This window comes from Hemibagrus wyckioides, linkage group LG15 (genome assembly GCF_019097595.1).
Source record: "Hemibagrus wyckioides isolate EC202008001 linkage group LG15, SWU_Hwy_1.0, whole genome shotgun sequence".
In the NCBI taxonomy this organism is placed as follows: Eukaryota; Metazoa; Chordata; class Actinopteri; order Siluriformes; family Bagridae; genus Hemibagrus; species Hemibagrus wyckioides.
The window spans coordinates 13,375,001-13,402,568 of NC_080724.1; the positions used below are offsets into that span (position 1 = coordinate 13,375,001).

At 42.8% G+C, this 27,568-nt stretch overlaps 2 protein-coding genes across 2 annotated transcripts in view; both read right to left on the reverse strand.

Annotated features, from left to right (window-relative positions):
* The window catches only part of LOC131366339 (neuromedin-K receptor), a 6,611-nt gene extending 5,888 nt beyond the window's left edge, over positions 1-723 (reverse strand). The window contains exon 1 of the mRNA XM_058410734.1: positions 231-723. Within this exon, the coding sequence (XP_058266717.1) occupies positions 231-604 (374 nt within the window). The 5' untranslated portion in view covers positions 605-723. The remainder of the gene's footprint in view (positions 1-230) is intronic.
* A 2,907-nt stretch (positions 724-3,630) lies between these two features.
* On the reverse strand, positions 3,631-27,460 carry corin (corin, serine peptidase). The gene is made up of 22 exons (XM_058410705.1): positions 27,251-27,460; positions 16,829-16,970; positions 14,237-14,545; positions 12,525-12,735; positions 12,125-12,309; positions 11,887-12,000; positions 11,082-11,189; positions 10,885-10,995; positions 10,664-10,786; positions 9,927-10,034; positions 9,548-9,779; positions 9,153-9,298; positions 8,959-9,066; positions 8,759-8,872; positions 8,561-8,671; positions 8,161-8,275; positions 7,860-7,985; positions 7,681-7,730; positions 7,414-7,588; positions 7,058-7,329; positions 6,824-6,957; positions 3,631-5,778 (listed from the first exon to the last, which is right to left on the reverse strand). Exons 1-22 carry the CDS (start codon positions 27,308-27,310, stop codon positions 5,596-5,598), a joined length of 3,237 nt encoding a protein of 1,078 aa, XP_058266688.1. The 5' UTR covers positions 27,311-27,460; the 3' UTR covers positions 3,631-5,595.
* Between the last annotated feature and the right edge of the window lie 108 nt (positions 27,461-27,568).

The following is a 27,568-nucleotide window of genomic DNA, read 5'->3' on the forward strand; positions in this document are numbered from 1 at the left end:
CCCAGGTTCTGCTATAATAGGACGTGTTCAGAAATATGGGTTCGAGGACAGAACAGGACAGAAAGAAGGGTTCTGTGCTTTATAAAGAGGTTCTAGCTGAAACCCTCTCTGTAAAGGGAAACTCTCTACGCTGTGGGTCTACACTGAAGAAACCTGAGGAACGCCATTATAGCGAAGCACAACTGAATCACTGCAGCGTGTGTGTGTGTGTGTGTGCGTGTGTCACACACCTGTCCACAGCGATAGCAGTCATGGAGTAGATGCTGGCGAACACGGCGGCCACCGGAAAGAAGTTGTGGAACTTGCAGTACGCCTCCCCGAAGTACCAGTCCCCGTGCGCCGCGTACACGAAGTTGACCGGTGTGTTGAGCGCCGCCATAGCCGCGTCCGCCACCGCCAGGTTCAGCAGGAAGTAGTTGGTGACCGTCCGCATGCGCTTGTGCGCCACGATGATCCAGATAACCACCAAGTTCCCGAACACGGCGACCACCAGCACGCAGCTGTACGCCAGCGACCACAGAGCCACGCGCCACGGAGGCTGCGCGAACCGGTTGGTGAAGTTAGCGGAGGGGAGAAACGACGCGTTACCGGCGGATGACATCATTCACACTAAACAATACACACAATTAATAAAAACAAACAAACAAATAACTCGGATTGCAGAGAGGGCAAAGATCACGTGCTGCTTCACGCACACACTCCTGGTCTGCTCCCGGTGAAGGCGCGCGCTCAGAGCGCAGGAGAGGTCTGCGTCCTAAACTGTTCACACACACTACTGTCCTACATAGTGCACTAGATTAGTTCCCCTTCTTATTAGAGAGCCTGGTGTTGAGCAACTAAAGAATTCACACATTCAGAGAGTCAATCACAACACAGCACCACCACCACCACCTCCATCATCATCATCACTTTCAGCACCGTCATCATCTTCATCATCATCACCATCATCACTTTCAGCACCATCATCATCATCAACATCATCATCACCTTCATCATCATCATCATCATCATCATCACCTTCAGCACCACCACCACCACCATTATCATCATCATCATCATCACTTTCAGCACCATCATCATCATCATCACCTTCAGCACCACCACCATCATCATCATCATCACTTTCAGCACCATCATCATCACCTTCAGCACCACCACCACCCCACCATCATCATCACTGTCAGCACCACCACCACCCCACCATCATCATCACCTTCAGCACCACCACCACCATCATCATCATCATCATCATCATCACCTTCCTCGTCATCATCATCATCATCAATCACCTTCATCATTATCGTCATCATCATCATCATCACTTTCATCACCCTCTTTATCATCTTCATCATGCTTATCTTCTTGTTCTACTTCATCCCCTCAAGAGCTCTCTCACCTTCTTTCTGTTCTCATCTCTCTTCTTCCCTCCTGTTGTCACTTTCTCTCTCTTTCAGTAGTGAGTAAATATGACATTTGACACTATAGGTCTCTCTCTCTCTCTTTCTCTCTCTCACACACACACACACACACACACACACACACACACACACACACACAGTCCCCACCCTGAACCTCTTGGATAACACATCATTTATGATAATCACATTCATTTATGTTGATAACAGTAGCTAAATCACACTCATAAAAGAGGATAATAAACACCATCCTCATCCTCATCCTCGTCCTCATCCCTGCGGTCCAGAAAGCTGCACGTTGTGTTTCCATGTTTAAAGGTTAAAGATTTACTCTAAAAAAAATTCATCTGTTATGTTTCTAATGGAGTGTCCTGCACAGAGCACTGACTCTGACTCAACCCCACTGAACACCGACTGAACCCCAGACCTCCTCACCAACAGCAGAGTTTGATCTCACTAATGAGAGATTGCTAATCCCCACAGACACAATCCAACATCTAGTGGAAAATGTTCCAGAGAGTTTACACTTCACTTGCACAAGAGAAAGAAAAACAAAGAAGGGCCTAAAACTGACTGCACTGACAATGTAAACATTTGATGAGAGAGAAGAGAAACGGTATTTCGATTCCTCTGTATGTCTGCACATATGGTGGAGTTGACAAATAAAAAACCTTGAACCTTAAACCTTGAACCTTGAAACAAAGCCAGTGAGTTTAATGCACCTGTTATAACATGGAAACCTGCATCATTAACATTAATTAAAACATAAATTACTCAAAAACAAGCAGAAGTCATTTCAATTTAATCTATATAGTAACACAGGTGTAGAAATAAAAAGCAATAATCACTTACTATGTTAAATATTTATTTATTTATTACACTAAAGACTTCTTTGGCTAAAACTGTCCTTGAAATCAAATTTGTTGGTATTTAAAACTCGCACCTTTCTCACAATATTTTAAATTTTTAGGTTTTGGTGTAAATCTTTTGGAGATCCATTGTGTGATCTGGTTTATTTAAATGAGGACAAAGACGCTTCACTAACTCCAGACTGACCAGCCACTGGACTTTCCTCAGTCCTGAACTACAGATGGTTAATGTGACAGAACTTGCTCTAATGTTTCCTCTGTGTTTACATTTTTTCCAGCTCTATCCATCAGTTTCCTCCTGAACACACAACCGTTTCTGTCGTAGAGAGAGTAACGGTGAGAAACTGTTGCTCTGCTGCCCCCTGGTGGACTGGTCATAAATCACACACAAGTGCAAGTTCTGCTCCAGATTCCGAAGAGATTTACAGTTTACACCGAGCAGGCATAACACGACCACCCGCCTAATATTATGTTGGTTCCCCTTTTGCTGCCAAAACACAACAAACTGCAATGCACTGTGTATTCTGATACCTTTCTATCAGAACCAGCATTAACTTCTTCAGCAATCTGAGCAACAGTAGCTCATCTGTTGGATTGGACCACACGGGCCAGCCTTCACTCCCCATGTGCATCAGTGAGCCTTGGCTGTCCATGACCCTGTCGCTGGTTCACCCCGTTCCTTCCTTGGACCACTGCAGACCGGGAACACCCCACGAGAGCTGCAGTTTTGGAGATGCTCTGATCCAGTCGTCTAGCCATCACAATTTGGCCCTTGTCAAACTCGCTCAAATCCTTACGCTTGCCCATTTTTCCTGCTTCTAACTTCTAAATGTTCACTTGCTGCCTAATATATCCCACCCAATAACAGGTGGCATAATGAGGACATAATCAGTGCTATTCACTTCTCACTGCTCAGGATGTTATGCCTGATCTGTGTATATTGATTCATTATATTTATGATGCTTTAACACCCAATTTCAGGGGAATTCTATGCAGTACAGAAAATTTTATAATAAAATACAAGGTAGTCACACAAAAAACCCTACATCATCATCACCATCACCATCATAATAATAATAACCACAGTAGGCCTTGAATAATGAAATCAAAATAAAATATTACACATGATTTACTTACATGACCTCCGTGTCAGTTGAAAGAGTGTCACTAGAACAGAAGTGTAATTACTGAGCTACCCCAGCCAGACCTTTTAATCCTTTATACAAGATTTACAGCAAATAAATAAATAAATAAATAATAATAATAATAATAATAATAATAATAATAATAATAATAATAATAATAATAATAATAATAATAAAGAGAAATAAGACCAGAACAATGCTCTGTGTGTTTTATTTGAGAAATACAAATCCACTGTTTTCATTTTTTCAACATTGTTACATAAACTTTACTGGTGTATATCTCTACACAGTGGCGTACAGGTGATATAATACATCATTAAAAATACAGAAAGTTATATTTCACACTTTCACCAGGTTCATGTGCACACATAGAAAAGCAGTAGAAAAATAGTTTTAAAAAAATTACAAAACACAACATTGTGGACGGAATGTTGCATTAAAACCTCAAAGCACTGATCTATAAGTGTACATGACACACACACATATATATACACACACTCACTCACACACACACACTCACACACAAACACATACACACATACCCACACACACATGCACACAAACATCCCTCCCACTCACAAACACATATACACATACACACACAAACACATACACACACAAACAAACACATACGCGCACACACACACACACGCACACAAACATCCCTCCCACTCACAAATACATATACACATACACACACAAACACATACACACACAAACAAACACATACGCGCACATACACACACACACATGCATACAAACATCCCTCCCACTCACAAGCACATATATACAAACACATACACACACAAACAAACACATACGCGCACATACACACAGACGCACATACATGCATACAAACATCCCTCCCACTCACAAACACATATACACACACAAACACATATACACACACACACACACATATACACATACGCACACACACACACAGACACATATACACATACGCACACACACACACACATACAAACATCCCTCCCACTCACAAACACATATACACATACACACACAAACACACACACACTCACAAGCACACACACACACACCCACACACAAACACATACGCACACACACACACATAGACACACACAGACACACACACAAACATCCCTCCCACTCACAAACACATATACACATACACACACAAACACACACACACTCACAAGCACACACACACACACCCACACACAAACACATACGCACACACACACACATAGACACACACAGACACACACACAAACATCCCTCCCACTCACAAACACATATACACATACACACACAAACACATATGCACACAAACACATATGCGCACACACACATATACACATACGCACACACACACACACAATCATACATACATTCATACACACACACAATATTAACACACAGACACACACACAATCATACATACATTCATACACACACACAATATTAACACACAGACACACACACAATCATACATACATTCATACACACACACAATATTAACACACAGACACACACACAATCATACATACATTCATACACACACACAATATTAACACACAAACACAATCATACACATACTCATGATTTTCTTTCAATTCCTTAGGTGACACAAGTATACAGTTTCAACATTGAGATTAATAGGCAGAGAAAAACACATAACATACACACACACACACATACAAAATCAGAGATAAAAATAATTTAAAGCTGGTTCAGCAGAGTGAAGGGAACGGTGAGATAATACTGAGAAACCTAAAACACAGACACACACACACCACACGCACACACAAATACAACACACACACACATACCCCAAACACACACACAAACACAACACACACACACACACACACTTTTCAACAATAATATTTCTACTGTGGCAGTTTGGCAACAGGTAACAAAGATAGCAGCAACATTTAACAGTCAATAATTACCTCTCTCTCTGTCACACACACACACACACACACAAAGTGGCATATTTGAAATGCATATGATTAAAAGACCACTTCTAAGACCCAGGAGTCACAATATTTCTCTCTCTTTCACACACACACACACACACAAACACAGATACACATTTCCTTCTGGAATGATTAGATAACACATTCAATGTTTCCCTCTTCATTTCCATTACAGGTGTGTATGTGTGTGTGTGTGTGTGTCCTAGACTAGGTGAAAGGTGTGCAAGTAGATCTGTCTCCTGATCCACTCAGTGAAGTGTGTGATGTTGGCGTACACACCGGGTCCAAGCACTTTGGAGAAACACACCGAGCCCCATGAGGTCAGGCCATACAGAGTCCAGCGACCATCAGGGTCCTCACACACCAACGGACCACCGCTATCACCCTGTACACACACACACACACACACGTTACAAATACACTACACTGCCAAATGTTTGGACACCCCTCCAAATCATTGAATTCAGGTGTTGTTTTTCAGGGGTTGGGCTTGGTCCCTTAGTTCCAGTGAAAGGAACTCTTAATGCTTCAGCATACCAAGACATTTTGGACAATTTCATGCTCCCAACTTTGTGGGAATAGTTTGGGGATGACCCCTTCCTGTTCCAACATGACTGCACACCAGTGCACAAAGCAAGGTCCATAAAGACATGGATGAGCGAGGAACTTGACTGGCCTGCACAGAGTCCTGACCTCAACCTGATAGAACATCTTTGGGATGAATTAGAGCGGAATTAATGCCTTTATATGAATGTAATATGGAGTTGGCTCACCCTTTGCAGCTACAACAGCTTCAACTCTTCTGGGAAGGCTGTCCACAAGGTTTAGGAGTGTGTTTATGAGAATTTTTGACCATTCCTCTAGCAGCGCATTTGTGAGGTCACACACTGATGTTGGACAAGAAGGCCTGGCTCTCAGTCTCCACTCTAATTCATCCCAAAGGTGTTCTATCAAGTTGAGGTCAGGACTCTGTGCAGGCCAGTCAAGTTCCTCCACACCAAACTCACTCATCCATGTCTTTATGGACCTTGCTTTGTGCACTGGTGTGCAGTCACGTTGGAACAGGAAGGGGTCATCCCCAAACTGTTCCCACAAAGTTGGGAGCATGAAATTGTCCAAAATGTCTTGGTATGCTGAAGCATTAAGAGTTCCTTTCACTGGAACTAAGGGACCAAGCCAACTCCTGAAAAACAACACCTGAATTCAATTATTTAAAAAGGTGTCCTAAAACTTTTGGCAATATAGTGTATGTTTACATACACAGATTATTACAGAAATACATTTCATATACAATATAAACACATTTTAATGGAATTGAGGACAAAAAACATGTCATAGCTTAGGGTGGCATGATGGTACAGCAGGTACACACACACACACACACACACAAACACACACACACAGACACACACACACACACACTCACTCACCATGCAGGAGTCAATGGTTCCAGCCTCATAACCCGCACAAAGCATCCGGGACGTGATGGTCTTCATATCAAAATATGACTGACACTGAGACAGAGAGATCACCCTGACCACGCCCTCCTGCAGCTTAAAGGGCACTGAGAGAGAGAGAGAGAGAGAGAGGGAGAGAGATGTTTATGAGTTCTGCTGTGTGTGTGTGTGTGTGTGTGTGTGTGTGTGTGTGTGTGTGAGACTCACTGCGGTTGCCCATGTGTCCCCAGCCAGTGATATAGCAGTAGGTGTCGGGAGTGAGTGTGTGTCCAGGCTCAGGTAAACACACGGGTCGTACATGGCTGCTGATGTGCACATCCTCATCCAGCTCGATGATGCTGATGTCATAATCGACCACCGCACGATTGTAGCGCGAGTGAACCGTCACACTCTTCACACTCCGAGTCTGAGTGTGTATGGATGGGTGGTCCAGGTTATTGATCCCCAACACCACCTTCCACACATCTGCACTCTCTCGTCTACAAACACACACACACAAATGTACAAATGTGTGTGTGTGTGTGTGTGCGCGTGTGTGTGTGCGTATGTGTGTGTGTTCTCACCCCTCGAAGCAGTGGGCCACAGTGAGAGCCCACCTCCTTCCAATCAGGACACAGCCACAGATATGGCCGCTCTCCTCGCTCTGTAGAGAACACTGCCACGGCCAGCGACCTGGACGACTTGTACGACCTCCCAGAATTCTTTTCACCATCCGTGCTGCAGGCCTGCGCCCACATTCTACACACACACACACACACACACAAAACATAATTACACACACAAAATGTCTGGTGAGATGTGCTTTGTGTGTTTGTGTGTGTGTGTCCTACCGCCTCTAGTGCACTGAAGAGCAATCTTCTTTCGTGAGTGACAGGAATGACTAAAGAGAGAAAAGACCACACACACACACACACACACACATTATATGACAGCTACAAATCTACATTACAATGTAATGGTATAAAGAGGGTGTGGCCACACACACACACAAACACACACACACACACACCCTCTTTTCTCCAGTAGTCCCTGCAGTGTGGTGTTGTTACGGAGGCTCCAGTCAGGATGAACATGAAGCCAGCGCCTCCTGCCAGAGATGTACACATCCTCCACCACTTCTGTTGACAGAGGAGCTCTATACACACACACACACACACACACACAAACTCAGTGAATAAATTACATATCCAATCAACTTTTCAATAATTTTTTTTTTAACTCCAAAGATTTGATATATCATTTGATGTATATATATATATATGTGTGTGTGTGTGTGTGTGTGTCTGTGTTCTATTATCTACTGACCTTACCCTAAACCCAGCTGCTTGCAAGCGATGGTGCTGAGCTCCAGGTTCCACTCATCAGCACAAACCTGATAATCCACCGCTGTCTTACTGACCAACAACACAGAGCTGGAGAGAGAGACTGCAGAGAGAGAGAGACAGAGAGACAAAAGTGGAGCTTCAAATGTGATCCTTTTTTTTCCTGAACCTCAGTTACATCATAACTCTTGATCTTTTGCAACAGATAGAAGTGGGACTGGATGGTGATCAACTGCTCCTGCTGCTGATGGGTTCCTCTGATAGAGGATCTTAGCTGGGTATCATCTAGCATACATCTAACATATATACCGCACACTGAAACTAGCTATAGACTGAGGGATGGATAGATAAATTAATGAACATAGATGGATAAAGATGAAGGTCTCACCGCAGTTCCACTCGTCTGAGCTGTCTGTGCAGTGCTTCCTCCCATCACACCACAGAGTTCGGTGCACACACTCGTGATTATTACACTCCAGCTCGTTATCATTACATACCGCTAGAACACACACATACACACATCCATCAGTTTTCCAATATGCATGTTTTTAAGATCACGCCATCCGTATGTCCCTCTGTCTCTTACAGCAGTTCTTCTCGTCCTCCAGGAGGCTGCAGTCCGGAAAGCCATCACAGATCATCGAGTTCTTAATGCAGGATTTATCTGAGGGGCATTCGAACAGTCCACGCTCTCTACAACCTACAGCATGACAACACAACAGTCAGTGTGTGCTTGTGTGGGGTGATACGTAGTGTGTGTGGGCGTATGTGTGCGTGTTTACTTACCACAGTGGTCTTCATCGCTCTCGTCGTCGCAGTCCTTGTGTCCATCACAGCGTTTGGAGGACAGCACACACCGTCCTGAGTGACACTTGAAGTGACTGGGTGAACATTCTGTCATCAACACACACACACCTGCAGTAAGCTTAAATGACATAACATAAAACTTAGGGGTTCTACACACTAACGTACACACTAACCTTCTACATCAGGGTCAGGAAGAAGACAGGGTGTGTCTTCTTGTCCTTCCTCAGGAAAGTGAGTGCAGTCCATTTCCTCAGGCCACTGCAGTCCCACGATGCTTAGCACCGACTCACACCGCTCCTTAGAGCTCCTGCAGAGAGACCTGTGTACACACATACACACACACACACACCATATAGCAGGTTATATATTATGTAAAGGTGTAGCCAGGCCTCATCTAAAGGTACAGAGGGTTTACCATATCATCGTATAACTCAGACTTATCTGAATACCTGAGGCCTTTGTGTCTCTGTGGATGATGTTTTTTAGACAACGGGAATTCAAAACAAAGAGGGTCATCGGCATTTAGGATACAGTCAGAGCTTATGAGGACAGGACCACACACACACACCTGCATGGTGGCACTCTCTGGTGTGTAAACAGGTCACACTTAGGCACGAGGACAGTGCAGGCGAAGAACATGAGGTATTTGTAACAGTTGGTTTGAACGAGTGCAGGGAAGAGGGACGACTCCCAGCTCACTGAAGTCTCCTTCTGAGACTGGTGGCCCAGATAGTTTGGAAACCGTGTTGTGTTGTAAGGCAGGTTCATACACAGCTCCAGTGAGATTGGCTCACAGCCACCTGTCACACACACACACACAAAGTCCCTAAGTCCACTAGTATGTTAACGTTACCAGATAAATGACCAGTGAAAAACAGGGAGCTAATCAATGTCAGCTATTGTGTGTGTGTGTGTGTGTGTTTGTGTGAGTGTGTGTGTCTGCTCACTGCAGTTAGTGCTAGTGTTGCGTGGCTCACAGGGACCACCACCACTACAACCAGGAGAACAGGAAGTGGAAATACAGCTGGGCTGACCTGGAGGACATGAGCCATGAACTGAAAGACAGAAACAAACAAGCAGAAGAATCAAATTACTCATTTACACAAAAACACCAGGCTCAGTTTTTCCAAAAGATCCACATATTACTGTACACATTTAAACGATATGTCCGATGGGAAGAGGGAGGAGGAAGTGTGTGTAATGTGGTTACAGCTGATCATGCTGTATTTTCCCAGGAATTGGTGTGTATCTGTTTCTCAGGGTCAGTGTATCAGCACTGAGAACAAATCTATTTGGAATTTGACAGGTTTTTCACCTTTAAGCCTCAATCATGAATATGACTGTAGTCTGATTATGTTGCTGGTGTGTGTGTGTGTGTGTAACACTGTCAGATTGAGACTGAATTTACATCCCAAAATAAAAGAATCAGACGGGATGATGACAGTGAACAGGTTTGAGCTATTCAGATTCAGGCAGTATGTCAGGTATGTCATCACAACCTCTGATGTGTGTGTGTGTGTGTGTGTTTATGCACACATGTGTGTATGCATTTTAGGTATGTAAGTATGTATTACATGTTAAAGACTGCAGCTACTACAACAGTGTAAAGAATTCCAGAAATGTGTGCAACTTAAGGTCAATGGAAACAACTGTGTGTGTGTGTGAGAGAGAGAGAGAGACTCACGCAGCTGTTTTGGGCAGTTTTCTTCATCGCTGCCATCTTTGCAGTCTTCCTCACCATCACAGCGAAAAGCACTGGGGATACACTGTCCATTTTTACACTCCAACAATCCCTGTGCTTTACACGCTACACACACACACACACACAGTATTTATAAGGACCAGCAGGTAAAAGCATGGTTTCTAGGGACATGAAGAAGAGGATAATCCTGCACTCAGACATACAGCAGTTGAGTTCGTCGCTCTTGTCCAGGCAGTCATGGTCTCCATCACAGAGCCACTCCAGAGGAATGCAGCGTCCATCTCCACACTGATGCTCCTTCACTGGGTCACACTCTACGGTCAAAGCTCATATATAAGGACAAAAACTTTACAAGTAGCTTGTTCTGCACTAGCTTTTGTGTGTGTGTGTGTGTGCTCACTGCAGTTGTGCTCGTCACTGAGGTCCCCACAGTCGTCATAGCCATCACACAGCAGAGAAGCGTTGACACAGCGGCCAGTTCCACACCTGAACTCTTTCTCTGAACACACTGAGACATGGAGAAAGTAATCAGGAGAAGCTCACAGTTTCACTGAAGCATAACTTTCAGAGTAAGAACCTCACACAGTACTGAGATTACTGACGGATTATACAGCTGACTTTTCATAACACTTCAGCATAAACACATGAGACTCTTGTCATGTATTTTTAATTATTTAAAATTGCAGGTCACATGAACAGAATAAATATCACTGTTAGTAAAAAGTGAATGATTTGAGGATGTGTGATAAAAAGAGATAATAATAATATTAACCAAAATAAACAATAACATTCTTTCCATTCTTTGTCTTTAGAAACAAAAATCTGTTCATATTCAGCCATAAAATATTTCATTCTTACGACCAAAATATCAGACACGTAATAAACACGATGCTGATCAATCTACTGCTTATGTTATATTTACATATGAACCTGTAATACATTACATATGGTGACTCTTTGTGTGTGTGTGTATGTGTGTGTGTGTGTGTGTGTGTGTGAGCTTCAGCATGCCCACATTTTATGCGTTTCTTTCATGAGCTACATTTTGAATTTCCAAATCCAGCTGCTTTAACGGTCGTGCAAATAAAGCGGAATTGTTAAAAACGTCAATCAAAGGCAACAGAGAGAACAAAAGAAAAAGAAAGAACAAAAAAGAACAGTGAATGTTAGAGACGTGTGTGTGTGTGTGTGTATGTGTGTCATACCACAGTCGGCTTCATCACTCCAGTCATCGCAATCGTTGAACCCATTACACACCAGTTTCTGTGAAACACAAATTCCTGTTGCACAGAGGAAGCTGTCAGTGCCTCCACACACAGCTGTGGACAAACAAACACACACACACACACACACAAACCAAACTTAACAGTGTAACAGAAATTATATGCACAACATCCAGTATGTATGTGTGTGTGTATGTTTGTGTGTGAGAGTGAGTCTCACAGGCACGGCCCTTGGCGTGGCGTGGTGTGTAGCAGGTGGGCGTGACTCCAGGTGTTACCGTGGTGACATTGAGAAACTGTGAGCAGCGCAGGAAGTCAGGCCAGGAGGCGTTAAACATCTGGAGAACAGATTCACATCCCTCCTTCGCCGCCTCGCAGAATGACTGACACGGTAAAATCACACGCCTGCACACACACACACAAACACACACGCACATACAAACATACACACACAAACACACATACACACATGCAAACACACACATACACAAACACACAAACACACACCATATCAATATATTGAGAAGGACAGTAATGAGACTCAGGTTCACTGGTTCCACCCTCCACTTGCCCCACCCTCCACTGGCCCCACCCTCCATAGGTACCACCCACACACTCACGTGTTGCCCCCATCCGTGACACATTGTGGCAGTGCGATGGTGCAGCCGAACAGCATGATGTGTGAGTAACAGTTTAGTCTGTTCAGGTACGTGAAGAAGCGCAGGAACATCTCCATCTCTCCATGCTTTACCACCATCGCCCCCGGCAACACACCACTCCGGTTATATGGCAACATGTGACACTGAGCCTCTGTGATATCATAGCAGGCACCTAAACACACACACACACACTTCAGCTACATAGCCTTATAGCTCCAGTACAAAAGTAAAGAACATTTAGGGTAAAAGGGACATTCACTTTAATGTGTGTGTGTCTGTGTGTGTGTGTGATGATAAAGTCAAAGCTGTGAGATGTCCAGTCTCTCAGTCTCACACACACACGTCGCTCTGACTAATCGTTATGCTGTCCGTTTGTGCAGACAAGGACATACTGCAAAGACACTGCGTTCCACAATTTAGAGGTCAGTACCGACACACACACTCTCTTTCTCTCTCTCTATCTCTCTCTCACACACACAAACAGATCAAGATTCTAGTCACTGTCGCGACTGTACCCTCTGACTAAGGACAAAAACATACTTTCTCTCCATCTCCTGTCTTTCAACACACACACACACACACAGAGAGAGAGAGAGAGAGAGAGAGAGAGAGGAGGATAGAGACAGTGTCCTTTGCCATTTTGGCAGAATGAATGCTAATGTAGGAAAGTGCATCACCTGCAAATCACAGGAACAAACAGTATAAATTAGATTTACAGCTACAGTGAGAGAGAGACAGAGAGAGAGACAGAGAGAGGCAGAGAGAGACAGAGAGAGTCAGAGACAGAGAGAGTCAGAGAGAGACAGAGAGAGAGTCAGAGAGAGAGAGAGAGAGAGAGAGAGAGAGAGAGAGATGATGAAGCAGATTGTAGGGTTGGATTGTAGGATTTGAGTAACTTAAAAAGTTGTGTGAAGTGCAGAATTGCAATTGTGTGTGTGTGTGTGATCAAGTGAAATGAATCAGTCAGACTTTAGCTGATTAAGACAAAGGCACATCGATTAGATTCGAAATGATGACAGAGCAGTAGACCAATCAGACATCTAATAGTCTGTGTGTGTGTGTGTGTGTGTGTGTGAGTGTGTCTGTGTAAATATGAGATTTCTGATATACACTGTGTAATGTGTAATTGGTCCTCTAGCTTAATGAGGGACGGTTTCTGATTGGCTGTTGTCTGTGGGAGGTGAGCTCTGATTGGTGGACTGTTTCTCACTCTGAGGTATTCAAAGCTGTTTTAGAGCTCTGAACTACAAGACATTACTGCACATTATAAATAAGACATCATGTAGAAAAGACATGCAAAAACTGCACACGTGTGCGAGTTCAGTATAAAAGCTAGAATATTTATAGGAAGAAAAATACTTTAGGAGAAAATTAAAAAATAGAAGTAAACATGCGAGACTCTCCTCATATTTGTGGCTAGCCATGAAGCTAAGCATGGCGCTGGTCTCGCTTACTGTTAGCCACACTAGCATTTTTGTGGATGCTTCTATGTTTGGAGCACAAATTTCCGAATACACAAGAAGCAGCCGTGCAGAGCGGACGTTTTCTGACCCACACAACAGCAGGGAAATAAAACACAACCAACACAAAAGACTGCAACGCTACAACCTGATAAACTACTGGATCTGATCTGAACTTTGAAGATTTCTGTGATGGTCACAGTTGTTTCTCACCTGGTTCAGTGCTTGTGGGTTCGACACTTGACAGTGCACTTATAGTGGAAAAACTCAGTAGCCAATCAGCAGTCGGCGTAGGTGTAGCATCCAATGGAAATGCGGAGGAGTCATAGATCAAAGGGTCAGTGGAAGGTGATTCTGGATGAAGCGTTTCCGAGGTGATATGTGATATCGTCGCTGTGGCGCTGACGTCAGCGAGGCGATCCATAGTTACAGCAACGAGGGGGACGTGTGTCGCCATGGAAACGTCTGTGGCGGAGAGAGGGGCGGAGTCACTGGAGTCAAGCAGCCCATTCCCAATGATTCCTAAAAAAATATAATAAGGTTTTAAGAATATATATATATATATATATATATACATATATATATATATATATATATATATATATATATATATATATATATACATACATATATATATACAATCAAATAAATAAATTATACAAACAAATAAATAAATTATCCAAGCATCATTATAAATTCAATGAATACACAATTAATATATAACGTTAACACATATTTATATTATATTCATATTTAATGTTATTATTTATCATTTATATTTAAAGCATTTAATAAATACAGCAACTATAACAATATATTAAAGGTTGTTTAGATTGATAAAGGTTTAAATAAAAATATATAATTTATAAGAACAAGCAACTTGCCAACCAATCAGAAATGAGTATTTTATCATAGCCATGAACTAAAGAAACACAGATATAACGATTTATAAAAGATAAATAAAATAAAATATAAGTGTAGAGCAGAGAGAAGAAAGAAAAGGAGAAAAAAAGACAAAGCAGAACAATGTGAGAGAGAGACAGAGAGAGAGGGAGAGAGAGAGATGTGGAAAATATAAAGAACAAAAGAAGAAAAGACGAGTGATGTGTGGAGTGAAGATGTCTGACGTATCAGCGGGAGGAAAAGATCTGCGAGTCACTTCTATATAAATACAGCAACAGCTGAGGAGCCCACGGAGAGAGTGTATATTTATACACACACACACACATACACACACACACACACACACACCAAAAAACACACTCCAACACCATCTGCTAAAAGACTTAACTCTTCCAGTAGCACTCCTCCAGTTACACCAGTACATATGTTACACACCAGTGTCAGTTACACATTACAGATGAAGAGAAAATAACTGAGTGTTAAAATGATGGAAACAAGAACATAAATAAATGAACAAAGCTTCCCAGATAAACACACATGCAATCACACACACATATACACACACACACACTCTCTCTCACACACACACACACACAAACACGCGCGCACACACACACACACACATATTCATACACATGCAAACACACAAATACACACACACACACACACACTTTTCACTCCTGTCTTTTTCACACTGTAGAACAATGTTCTGGTGGTAAGACTGTAAACTGCTATAAGAACTTTTATAAGCTGAGAGAGAGAGAGTGAGAGAGAAAGAGAAAGAGAGAGAGAGAGAGAGAGAGAGAGAGAGAGAAACAAAGAGACACTGAGAGAAAGAAAGCGAGACTGAGAGAGAGAGAAACTGAGAGAAACAAAGAGACACTGAGAAAAAGAAAGCAAGACTGAGAGAAACAAAGAGACACTGAGAGAAAGAAAGTGAGACTGAGAGAGAGACTGAGAGAAAGAAAGTGAGACTGAGAGAGACTGAGAGAAAGAAAGCGAGACTGAGAGAGAGAGAGAGAGAGAGAGAGAGACACTGAGAGAGAGACTGAGAGAAAGAGAGGGAGACTGAGAGAGAGAGACTGAGAGAAACAAAGAGACACTGAGAGAGAGAGAGAGAGAGAGAGAGAGAGAGAGAGAGAAACAGACAGCCTGTTTAGGGAATAACCTTTATTACCAAAAACAAGCACACATACAATCAGTGTATTTGGTTTATGTGTGTGTGGTGTGTTTGTGTGTTGTGTATGTGTGTGGTGTGTTTGTGTGTTGTGTGTGTGTGTGTGTTGTGTGACAGCCTGTTCATGCATCATCAGAAGTGATTGAGTTTGTTTTTTAGACAGTTTTTTCTTTACATTAATATAACATCAACTCAGAATGACTCAGTGTGTGAAGGAACAAATTTAGACACACACACACACAATTAGCAGGGCTTCTACACAGTGGATTGATTGAAAGATGTCCAAATGAGTTAAAGGGCAATAAAAAATGGATTCATGAGCTGTGTGTGTGTGTGTGTGTGTGTGTGTGTGTGTAGGAGGTTTTAAAGGAGGACAGAGGGGTGGTGACACACACAGGAAGCTTGCGTCACTGCCTCTTATTTAACACTCGTTTTTCGCATCACTTGTTCACACCTCGTCCCATTGAGCCAAATGATGAGTGTGAAGCATGGATTAGAGCATGCACACACACACACACACACACACACATACTACATAGACACTCACCAACACACAAAGACAGACACCACTCCAAACACATACACACACACACATACACACACACACACAATGACTGCACTGATATTTTCAAATTATGGCCACATTCTCATAAGGTACTATGGCATGGTCAGACATTAGACATAATGTGTGTGTGTGTGTGTGTGTGTGCGTGTGTGTGTGTTACCTGTGAAGGCAAGCAGCAGTGTCAGGAGGCAGATGAGGCCACACACACAGGGCAGGATGATGATGAGGAGCTTCAGGAGCTTCGTTGAGCCGAGTTTATGCGAACATGTGTCCCCCATCACCTGCACATCAACACCTGATACCTGTAACACACAAACACACACAAAGCACACAGCACACTATATCACACATTAAACCAGAATTCAGTTTTAAAAGCTGACAATTATAATGAAGTTAATAACACAATCACCACAAAGACCAACTGTCATCATCACCACCATCAATACAAACACCAACAGCATCAGCACCACCACCATCAATACAAACACCAACAGCATCAGCACCACCATCAATACAAACACCAACAGCATCAGCACCACCACCATCAATACAAACACCAACAGCATCAGCACCACCATCAATACAAACACCAACAGCATCAGCACCACCACCATCAATACAAACACCAACAGCATCAGCACCACCATCAATACAAAAACCAACAGCATCAGCACCACCACCATCAATACAAACACCAACAGCATCAGCACCACCACCATTTATACAAACACCAACAGCATCACCACCACCACCATCAATACAAACACCAACAGCATCACCACCACAATCAATACAAACACCAACAGCATCAGCACCACCACCATCAATACAAACACCAACAGCATCAGCACCACCATCAATACAAACACCAACAGCATTACCACCTCAATCAATACAAACACCAACAGCATCAGCACCACCACCATCAATACAAACACCAACAGCATCAGTACCACCACCATTAATACAAACACCAACAGCATCACCACCACCATTAATACAAACACCAACAGCATCACCACCACCATCAATACAAACACCAACAGCATAACCACCACCACAATCAGTACAAACACCAACAGCATCAGCACCACCACCATCAATACAAACACCAACAGCATCAGCACCACCACCATTAATACAACTCCAACAGCATCACCACCACCATCAATACAAACACCAACAGCATCAGCACCACCACCATTAATACAAACACCAACAGCATCACCACCACCATCAATACAAACACCAACAGCATCAGCACCACCACCATTAATACAAACACCAACAGCATCACCACCACCATCAATACAAACACCAACAGCATAACCACCACCACAATCAATACAAACACCAACAGCATCAGCACCACCACCATTAATACAAACACCAACAGCATCAGCACCACCATCAATACAAACACCAACAGCATAACCACCACAATCAATACAAACACCAACAGCATCAGCACCACCACCATTAATACAAACACCAACAGCATCACCACCACCATCAATACAAACACCAACAGCATAACCACCACCACAATCAATACAAACACCAACAGCATCACCACCACCATCAATACAAACACCAACAGCATCAGCACCACCACCATCAATACAAACACCAACAGCATCAGTGCCACCACCATACAAACACCAACAGCATCACCACCACTATCAATACAAACACCAACAGCATCAGCACCACCATTAACGCAAACACCAACAGCATCACCACCACCACCATCAGTACAAACACCAACAGCATCACTACCACCATCAATACAATCACCAACAGCATCACCACCACCATCAATACAAACACCAACAGAATCACCACCACCATCAATATAAACACCAACAGCATCACCACCACAATCAATACAAACACCAACAGCATCACCACCACCATCAATACAAACACCAACAGCATCAGCACCACCACCATTAATACAAACACCAACAGCATCACCACCACCATCAATACAAACACCAACAGCATCAGCACCACCACCATTAATACAAACACCAACAGCATCACCACCACCATCAATACAAACACCAACAGCATAACCACCACCACAATCAATACAAACACCAACAGCATCAGCACCACCACCATTAATACAAACACCAACAGCATCACCACCACCATCAATACAAACACCAACAGCATCACCACCACCATCAATACAAACACCAACAGCATAACCACCACCACAATCAATACAAACACCAACAGCATCAGCACCACCACCATCAATACAAACACCAACAGCATCACCACCACCATCAATACAAACACCAACAGCATCACCACCACCATCAATACAAACACCAACAGCATCAGCACCACCACCATTAATACAAACACCAACAGCATCACCACCACCATCAATACAAACACCAACAGCATCAGCACCACCACCATTAATACAAACACCAACAGCATAACCACCACCACAATCAATACAAACACCAACAGCATCAGCACCACCACCATTAATACAAACACCAACAGCATCACCACCACCATCAATACAAACACCAACAGCATCACCACCACCATCAATACAAACACCAACAGCATAACCACCACCACAATCAATACAAACACCAACAGCATCAGCACCACCACCATTAATACAAACACCAACAGCATCACCACCACCATCAATACAAACACCAACAGCATAACCACCACCACAATCAATACAAACACCAACAGCATCAGCACCACCACCATCAATACAAACACCAACAGCATCACCACCACCACCATCAATACAAACACCAACAGCATCAGTGCCACCACCATACAAACACCAACAGCATCACCACCACTATCAATACAAACACCAACAGCATCAGCACCACCATTAATACAAACACCAACAGCATCACCACCACCACCATCAATACAAACACCAACAGCATCACTACCACCATCAATACAATCACCAACAGCATCACCACCACCATCAATACTAACACCAACAGAATCACCACCACCATCAATATAAACACCAACAGCATCACCACCACTATCAGTACAAACACCAACAGCATCACCACCACCATCAATACAAACACCAACAGCATCAGCACCACCACCATCAATACAAACACCAACAGCATCAGCACCACCATCAATACAAACACCAACAGCATCAGCACCACCACCATCAATACAAACACCAACAGCATCAGCACCACCACCATCAATACAAACACCAACAGCATCAGCACCACCATTAATACAAACACCAACAGCATCAGCACCACCACCATCAGTACAAACACCAGCAGCATCACTACCACCATCAATACAATCACCAACAGCATAACCACCACCATCAATACAAACACCAACAGAATCACCACCACCATCAATATAAACACCAACAGCATCAGCACCACTATCAATACAAACACCAACAGCATCACCACCACCATCAATACAAACACCAACAGCATCAGCACCACCACCATCAATACAAACACCAACAGCATCACTACCACCATCAATACAAACACCAACAGCATCACCACCACCACAATCAATACAAACACCAACAGCATCAGCACCCCGTCATCAATTCAAACACCAACACCATCATCACCACCATCAATACAAACACCAACAGCATCAACACCACCGTCAATACAAACACCAACAACATCAGTGCAACCATTAATACAAACACCATCACCACCACAATCAATACAAACACCAACAGCATCAACACCACCGTCAATACAAACACCAACAACATCAGTGCAACCATTAATACAAACACCATCACCACCACAATCAATACAAACACCAACAGCATCAACACCACCGTCAATACAAACACCAACAACATCAGTGCAACCATTAATACAAACACCATCACCACCACCATCAATACAAATACCAACAGCATCACCACCCCCATTAATACAAACACCAACAGCATCAGCACCACCATTAATACAAACACCAACAGCATTACCACCACCATCAATACAAACACCAACAGCATCAGCATCACCACCATTAATACAAACACCAACAGCATCACCACCACCATTAATACAAACACCAACAGAATCACCACCACCATCAATTCAAACACCAACAGCATCAGCACCACCACCATTAATACAAACACCAGCAGCATCACCACCACCATCAATACAAACACCAACAGCATCACCACCACCACCATTAATACAAACACCAGCAGCATCACCACCACCATCAATACAAACACCAACAGCATCACCACCACCATCAATTCAAACACCAACAGCATCAGCACTACCACCATCAATACAAACACCAACAGCATCACCACCACCATCAATTCAAACACCAACAGCATCAGCACCACCACCATCAATTCAAACACCAACAGCATCAGCACCACCACCATCAATACAAACACCAACAGCATCACCACCCCACCACTGGTACCACCACCACCCGTGAACATCAACAGCATCACCACCACCATTGCCACCAACACCACCACCATCACCACATCACACCTCTGCATGCTGGTGGAGTGAAGGAGTTCAGCCAAAAGATTTTAAAAAGGCATTATAATCATAGACATTGGGGTGGGGGTAATCACAGAGTCAGTGTGTACAGTGGAGCATCAACAGTATAATCTCTCTCTCTCACTCACACACACACACATGCCACAATCTTACACTGACACACACACACACACTACACAGTCTTACACTTACAATCTCACACACACACACACTCCTCAATCTCTCTCTCTCACACACAGACACTCCACAATCTAACACTCACAATCTTAAACTCACTCACTCACACACACACTCCACAATCTCACACTCACACTCTCTCTCTCTTACCCACACTTCCCACATAAATACAGAAACAGTGAGGTACATGACACGGTCACTTCATCTGTTTGATAAGATGTGGCTCTAAATTTACTCCAGCTGCACACGACAGGAGGCCAAACGCCAAGGAGGGTCAAGCAGACTGGGTTTCATTCGAGACGTGAAGTTTCCCCTCCATTTAACCCGATAAATCTCCACACACAATTTTCCTTTCACACTGGGGCTGAGTGTGTGCTCTCTCTCTCTTTCTCTCTCTCCCTCACTCTCTTTCTCTCTCTCTCTCTTACACACACACACACACTGAGAGAATGAACAACTAAAAGACTCACTTGAGGAATGAATGAATGAATGAATAAATAAACAAATATTGGTAAAACACAGAAATATAACTTTCAGTATTAATAATCATTATTATTAATAATAAAATTGAAAGTACCACTAAAACTATGAATATAAATGTAACCAACTGCTAATAATACTGAATGTCTGTACATCTGAACAGTACACATTACAATATACATAGGGCATCTGTACAAAAATGTTGCACATATTTGGCAATTATTATTCTTAATTCTTTATTAAATAAACTATATAAATAGTACGCATGTAGAGTGTATTACACGGTATATATTACAGTTTAATTTAAACGTAAAGTTAAAGTTAGATGTAAACAGAACTGTATGTAAATCATTTTATGAATAATAAATCATGAGTGTGTTTAAAGAGCCGCTCTGCTCCTCACCTGCGTCCACCGCACTAATACTTTCTGGCTCCGGTACCGGCGCTGTGAACCGACATGACCGGCTCTGGACCGCTCAGGAAACTCCCGGTGTCCGGTACCGGAACTGCGCGAACGTGGACACGGACACGGTGAGCTCGCGCTATCAGAGACAACACGCGAATGCTCCTCGCGCTCTCGAGCGCTCGCTTTTCTCTTTCTTATACAGAGGCGCTCGGTGTCTCAGTGCACGCGCATGCTGGGTCCTAAAGACACCGGCTACCGACACACCATACTGAGCGAATCAAAAAATAATTACCATTAATACTAATTAATATTTGCAACATCTAAACATAAATAAATTAAACACTAAGTAACAATATGATAATACCATTATTAAACATGCAATTAATCAAATGACTTAAATACTCTGTTTATTACATCATTATAACTTCACCGCTTAAACATCAGTACCTGATTGTTGTGATATAATGTGAGGGTTTCTGAAAGCTTCATGATTTAAATGAATAACTTACTACTAACTAGTTTATGTATTAACATGTACTGGGAACAAGCTGGTTAGAGTGATTCTCTGTTAAATAATACAGACAAAAAATAACAGAAACACTCTTCAGCAGGTCAACATAAGAACATCTCATTACTTTGTAATATTTTAGCTAGTGAGTCAGTTGAGATCCTTTATGATAAAATAATGTCACAATGTTGGTCAGTTCATACCGTGACGCCGGGGTCTGTTTACTTTCCATGTAGCATTGTGATCATTAGCTGCTAGCATCCTGGTAAATGCACACGTCTCATGCGTATACAGCAATTTCAGTATGTAATTACAGGAAATGGCTTGGGGTAAGTTCCATATAGTTGAAAAAAAAAAAACATTTACTGTCAGAACCAACATCTTTATCTTTACACTGTAGCTACAGGAAGTGACAAAACGTCATAAGAACCCTATAAATGTCCAAATATCTGCCTTTCACTTAGATGGCTAGTTAATGCCACTTGATAAATATGACTTTTTTGGGATGCAAGTCAGGGTTCAGTCTGTGTGTGTGTGTGTGTGTGTGTGTGTGTTCGGACACAGAGGCCCCTCCAGTTTGGCCGCCTATTTTTAACCAGGTATGTTTCGCCTTCACACTTTCCATAGCTCAGAGCTCTGACTATTTTTAGGGCGTAGAGGAAAAACTGGGGCTGATGCAGTGAGTCTCCTCAGTTACACAGTCAGGGCACATGGAGGACGTGCTGTGTCCCAAACCACACACTACTCTACAGAGTACACTAGCACAGGAGGTTTACTGCTAACTCTGCCATTCAGTACTGCAGTGTGGGGTTTGAGACGCAGCTCTGGTTTTCAGCTGTAAAGGAGATGTTTAACAGTCGAACACTTCCGCAGGTCTGATCCGTTGTTGTAGTATTTTTTTTAATCTGCATTATTAGCATTTATGATGTGATTAGAGAAAACAAACATGTTTTCCATTCCACTATGTGGGTTAAAATTCATTATAATATTAAAACATGTCACAGTGAAGATACATATACCTGTGAAATTCAGCTCAGTTTTCAAAGCAGATTTCCGGCTCCATGATTCCCAGTAAAATTAATCATCACTCAGTCTTTAACGTGATTCGTGACCATTCCTGTCATGCCTTTCTTTTCTCTTTAAAATATACTGTAGCATAAATAAAAAGTCAAAACTCCTGAAACTCCATTCTGTAGGCAATAATCAACCATTTATAGGAGACAGGAGAATGAAGTGTACACCGTAATCAGATTTTTCTTTCAGTGCCTTTATTCAGGTCCTTATCCATCGACTGTACAGATACACACTAACACGCAGATGTGTAACTTTTCTGGGAGCAACATTTCCTCATGAGAAACACTTTATTTTTCAATTCTTCTGTATGTTTTTCCCTCTACTGTGGTCATTTCAGAGAGCACATTCTCCATGCATTGTGTGTGTGTGTGTGTGTTTGTTCTCATGCTTCACCTCTGGTGTGTTATACAGAATGATGAACAAATACATTTCTTGTAGGAAAATGTTCTAACTATGTAATAGACCTAATACTAAAGCAGGTTACTGATCTGATTCCATGATCACAAATCTTTTTGCACTGGTTCCGTGTCTAAAACTGGGAACCTGTAAGAATATGCAAGTAAACAGATCTTAAAGAGCATCAGCATGAATCACTGAATTGAAATCCTGTTACTCAACATATAAAATTTACAAATTGACTTCAGAATCGAGTTGAACACCAGTGAATCATGAATGAATCATGAATCGACTCCCTGCCAGATTAGATTCACATCCTGAGTATAAAGTATAGAGATTTGGTTTATTTGGAACCAGCAGGATTTTTCTCCGGTCACTAAGTGAACTGAGGATGCGCCACGTCTGGAACTCTGTGACAAGTGAAGCCTTTAAAGCTGGAAGTTAAAGTGTGAATCGGTGAATCAGTGCAGAATAGAAGCCTCATTAATGCGTGCTCGAGTGACTGTTGCTACGTTACACTCAGGTCGCCATGTCACACACAAAAAAAAACATTAGGTCACTAAAACTTCACCAGATCGTAAAGTGAAGTCAACAAGGACACACAGAGAGAGAGAGGGATAACAGGCCACAGGAAACAGGGCACTGTAACATGAGCAAAAACTAAAACTTAGACATCAGTGATGTGTGTCATTATTAATTCAAAACAAAACTGATGTGATTTTTCTTTAGTTATTATTTAACATCTTGCAATACACTATTAATACCTAAAAAACACCTCTGTCCTGTGTAACATAAGCAATAGAACATGTTTATGCATTTTACAGAGTGATTATAATTACAGTGTCACATGTAGTTACAGTGTTACAGGATTTTTATTTATTTATTTTACAATTGTAGGCATCCTACACATGCTGATTAATGAGGGGAAATAGATCTGGTTAATAAAAGAGTTTCTCGGATGTTTCTCTGAGCTCGTTTGAAAGCAAACAGCATGGGTTGGATTTACTATTTTATTTGTGTAAGTTGTATTTAACAGTTTAAGTTAATGCCTGGAAATGATATGATACTTCTTATGTTTAATTAAATAAAAAGCAAATTGTCTGCAAATAACTTTTTACTTTTTCTAGATTTGCTTCTGTAGTTCTTTGGGATGAAGGAATATTCTTAAAAATACCATTTAAGCCATTGACAGAACAGGTGTGTGTGTGTATTAGACACTCAACACAAGATCAAGATTGTTCTGTACTGTATTATACTGAATTAGATGTGTTGTATTTCAAAGAAACAAAAGACACGGTGGTTAAATCCCTAAGAATCTTCACATCATCACACTCTGTACTACAGTATCGTGTCCTGTACATCAATCTGATCACAAGCTTCATCTCCACACTGTAAATACTTCTCTGTTTCACTGAGGGAACATGTTAATATTCATGTAAAACGCAAATAAACAGTTTTCTAGAAGCACTTAAAGAAAAATTTCACTTATGACTCTGAACCATTCAAAGCACCATGGAGGAGGTTTTCTGAGTGGACAGAATGGGGTGATAGCACAGAATGGGGTGATAGCATTAAGCGGGGTGAGAGCACAGAATGGGGTGATAGCATTAAGCGGGGTGAAAGCACAGAATGGGGTGATAGCATTAAGCAGGGTGAGAGCACAGAATGGGGTGATAGCATTAAGCGGGGTGAGAGCACAGAATGGGGTGATAGCACAGAATGGGGTGATAGCATTAAGCAGGGTGAGAGCACAGAATGGGGTGATAGCATTAAGCGGGGTGAGAGCACAGAATGGGGTGATAGCATTAAGCGGGGTGAGAGCACAGAATGGGGTGATAGCATTAAGCAGGGTGAGAGCACAGAATGGGGTGATAGCATTAAGTGGGGTGAGAGCACAGAATGGGGTGATAGCATTAAGCGGGGTGAGAGCACAGAATGGGGTGATAGCATTAAGCGGGGTGAGAGCACAGAATGGGGTGATAGCATTAAGCGGGGTGAGAGCACAGAATGGGGTGATAGCATTAAGCGGGGTGAGAGCACAGAATGGGGTGATAGCATTAAGCGGGGTGAGAGCACAGAATGGGGTGATAGCATTAAGCGGGGTGATAGCATTAAGTGGGGTGATAGCATTAAGCGGGGTGAGAGCACAGAATGGGGTGATAGCATTAAGCGGGGTGAGAGCACAGAATGGGGTGATAGCATTAAGCGGGGTGAGAGCACAGAATGGGGTGATAGCATTAAGCGGGGTGAGAGCACAGAATGGGGTGATAGCATTAAGCGGGGTGAGAGCACAGAATGGGGTGATAGCATTAAGCGGGGTGAGAGCACAGAATGGGGTGATAGCATTAAGCGGGGTGAGAGCACAGAATGGGGTGATAGCATTAAGCGGGGTGAGAGCACAGAATGGGGTGATAGCATTAAGCAGGGTGATAGCATTAAGCGGGGTGAGAGCACAGAATGGGGTGATAGCATTAAGCAGGGTGATAGCATTAAGCGGGGTGAGAGCACAGAATGGGGTGATAGCATTAAGCGGGGTGAGAGCACAGAATGGGGTGATAGCATTAAGCAGGGTGATAGCATTAAGCGGGGTGAGAGCACAGAATGGGGTGATAGCATTAAGCGGGGTGATAGCACAAAATGGGGTGATAGCATTAAGCGGGGTGATAGCACAGAATGGGCTGATAGCATCAAGCGGACTTCTGTTCTACCTTTTTTTTTAAACATGCAGTACTTTGTCTACATGACTGCTTTTCTAAGTGCTATAAATAAAAAGAGCAGAAAAGAAGCTCCTGCTTCATAGAGGAGCACGAGTTCTGTGCGCGAGACTCTACCGTATAGAAGTTTGTTCGCCCGCACTCCAAAAATCCCCCGTTATTTATTTGCAGCTAAATAAAAGCCTAATAATAATAAAATAAAAATTAAAAAAGCAGACAGAGAGAGAGAGAGAGAGACTGTCTCGTAATACGGAGTGTTGGTGTATTTGCGTACCTCGGGGTGCTCGCGCTGCTCCTCAAGGCTGAGCGCACGCAGTTTCTCCGTGGAGGACATGCACGCGCAGGATGGTCAGGACGGACGAGGAATCAGCGAGCGCGCGGACAGGTGCACAGAGTGGATGGAGAGAAGATGGAATCAAGTGCTGTCTGTCTTCCCTGGCTCGCGCTCCCTCTCTTCTCTCACACACACATTCCTCTTAATTAACCCAGAGCGCGCGTCCTTCCTCGCGCTCATAACGGTCCAGTTAACTCCGCCCTTACTGCGTGGGGCCCCGCCCACAGAGGATCGGTAGGGGGAAAAAAAACTTTAATA

Excerpts from the sequence above, each read along its gene's own strand:
- corin (XM_058410705.1), bottom strand. The coding sequence starts at position 27,310 with ATGTCCTCCACGGAGAAACTGCGTGCGCTCAGCCTTGAGGAGCAGCGC. Across the intron at positions 9,780-9,926 it reads CAACACTAGCACTAACTGCA|GTGGCTGTGAGCCAATCTCA; the intron begins GTGAGCAGACAC and ends TGTGTGTGACAG. Across the intron at positions 7,731-7,859 it reads GGACTACTGGAGAAAAGAGG|TCATTCCTGTCACTCACGAA; the intron begins GTGTGTGTGTGT and ends TTCTCTCTTTAG.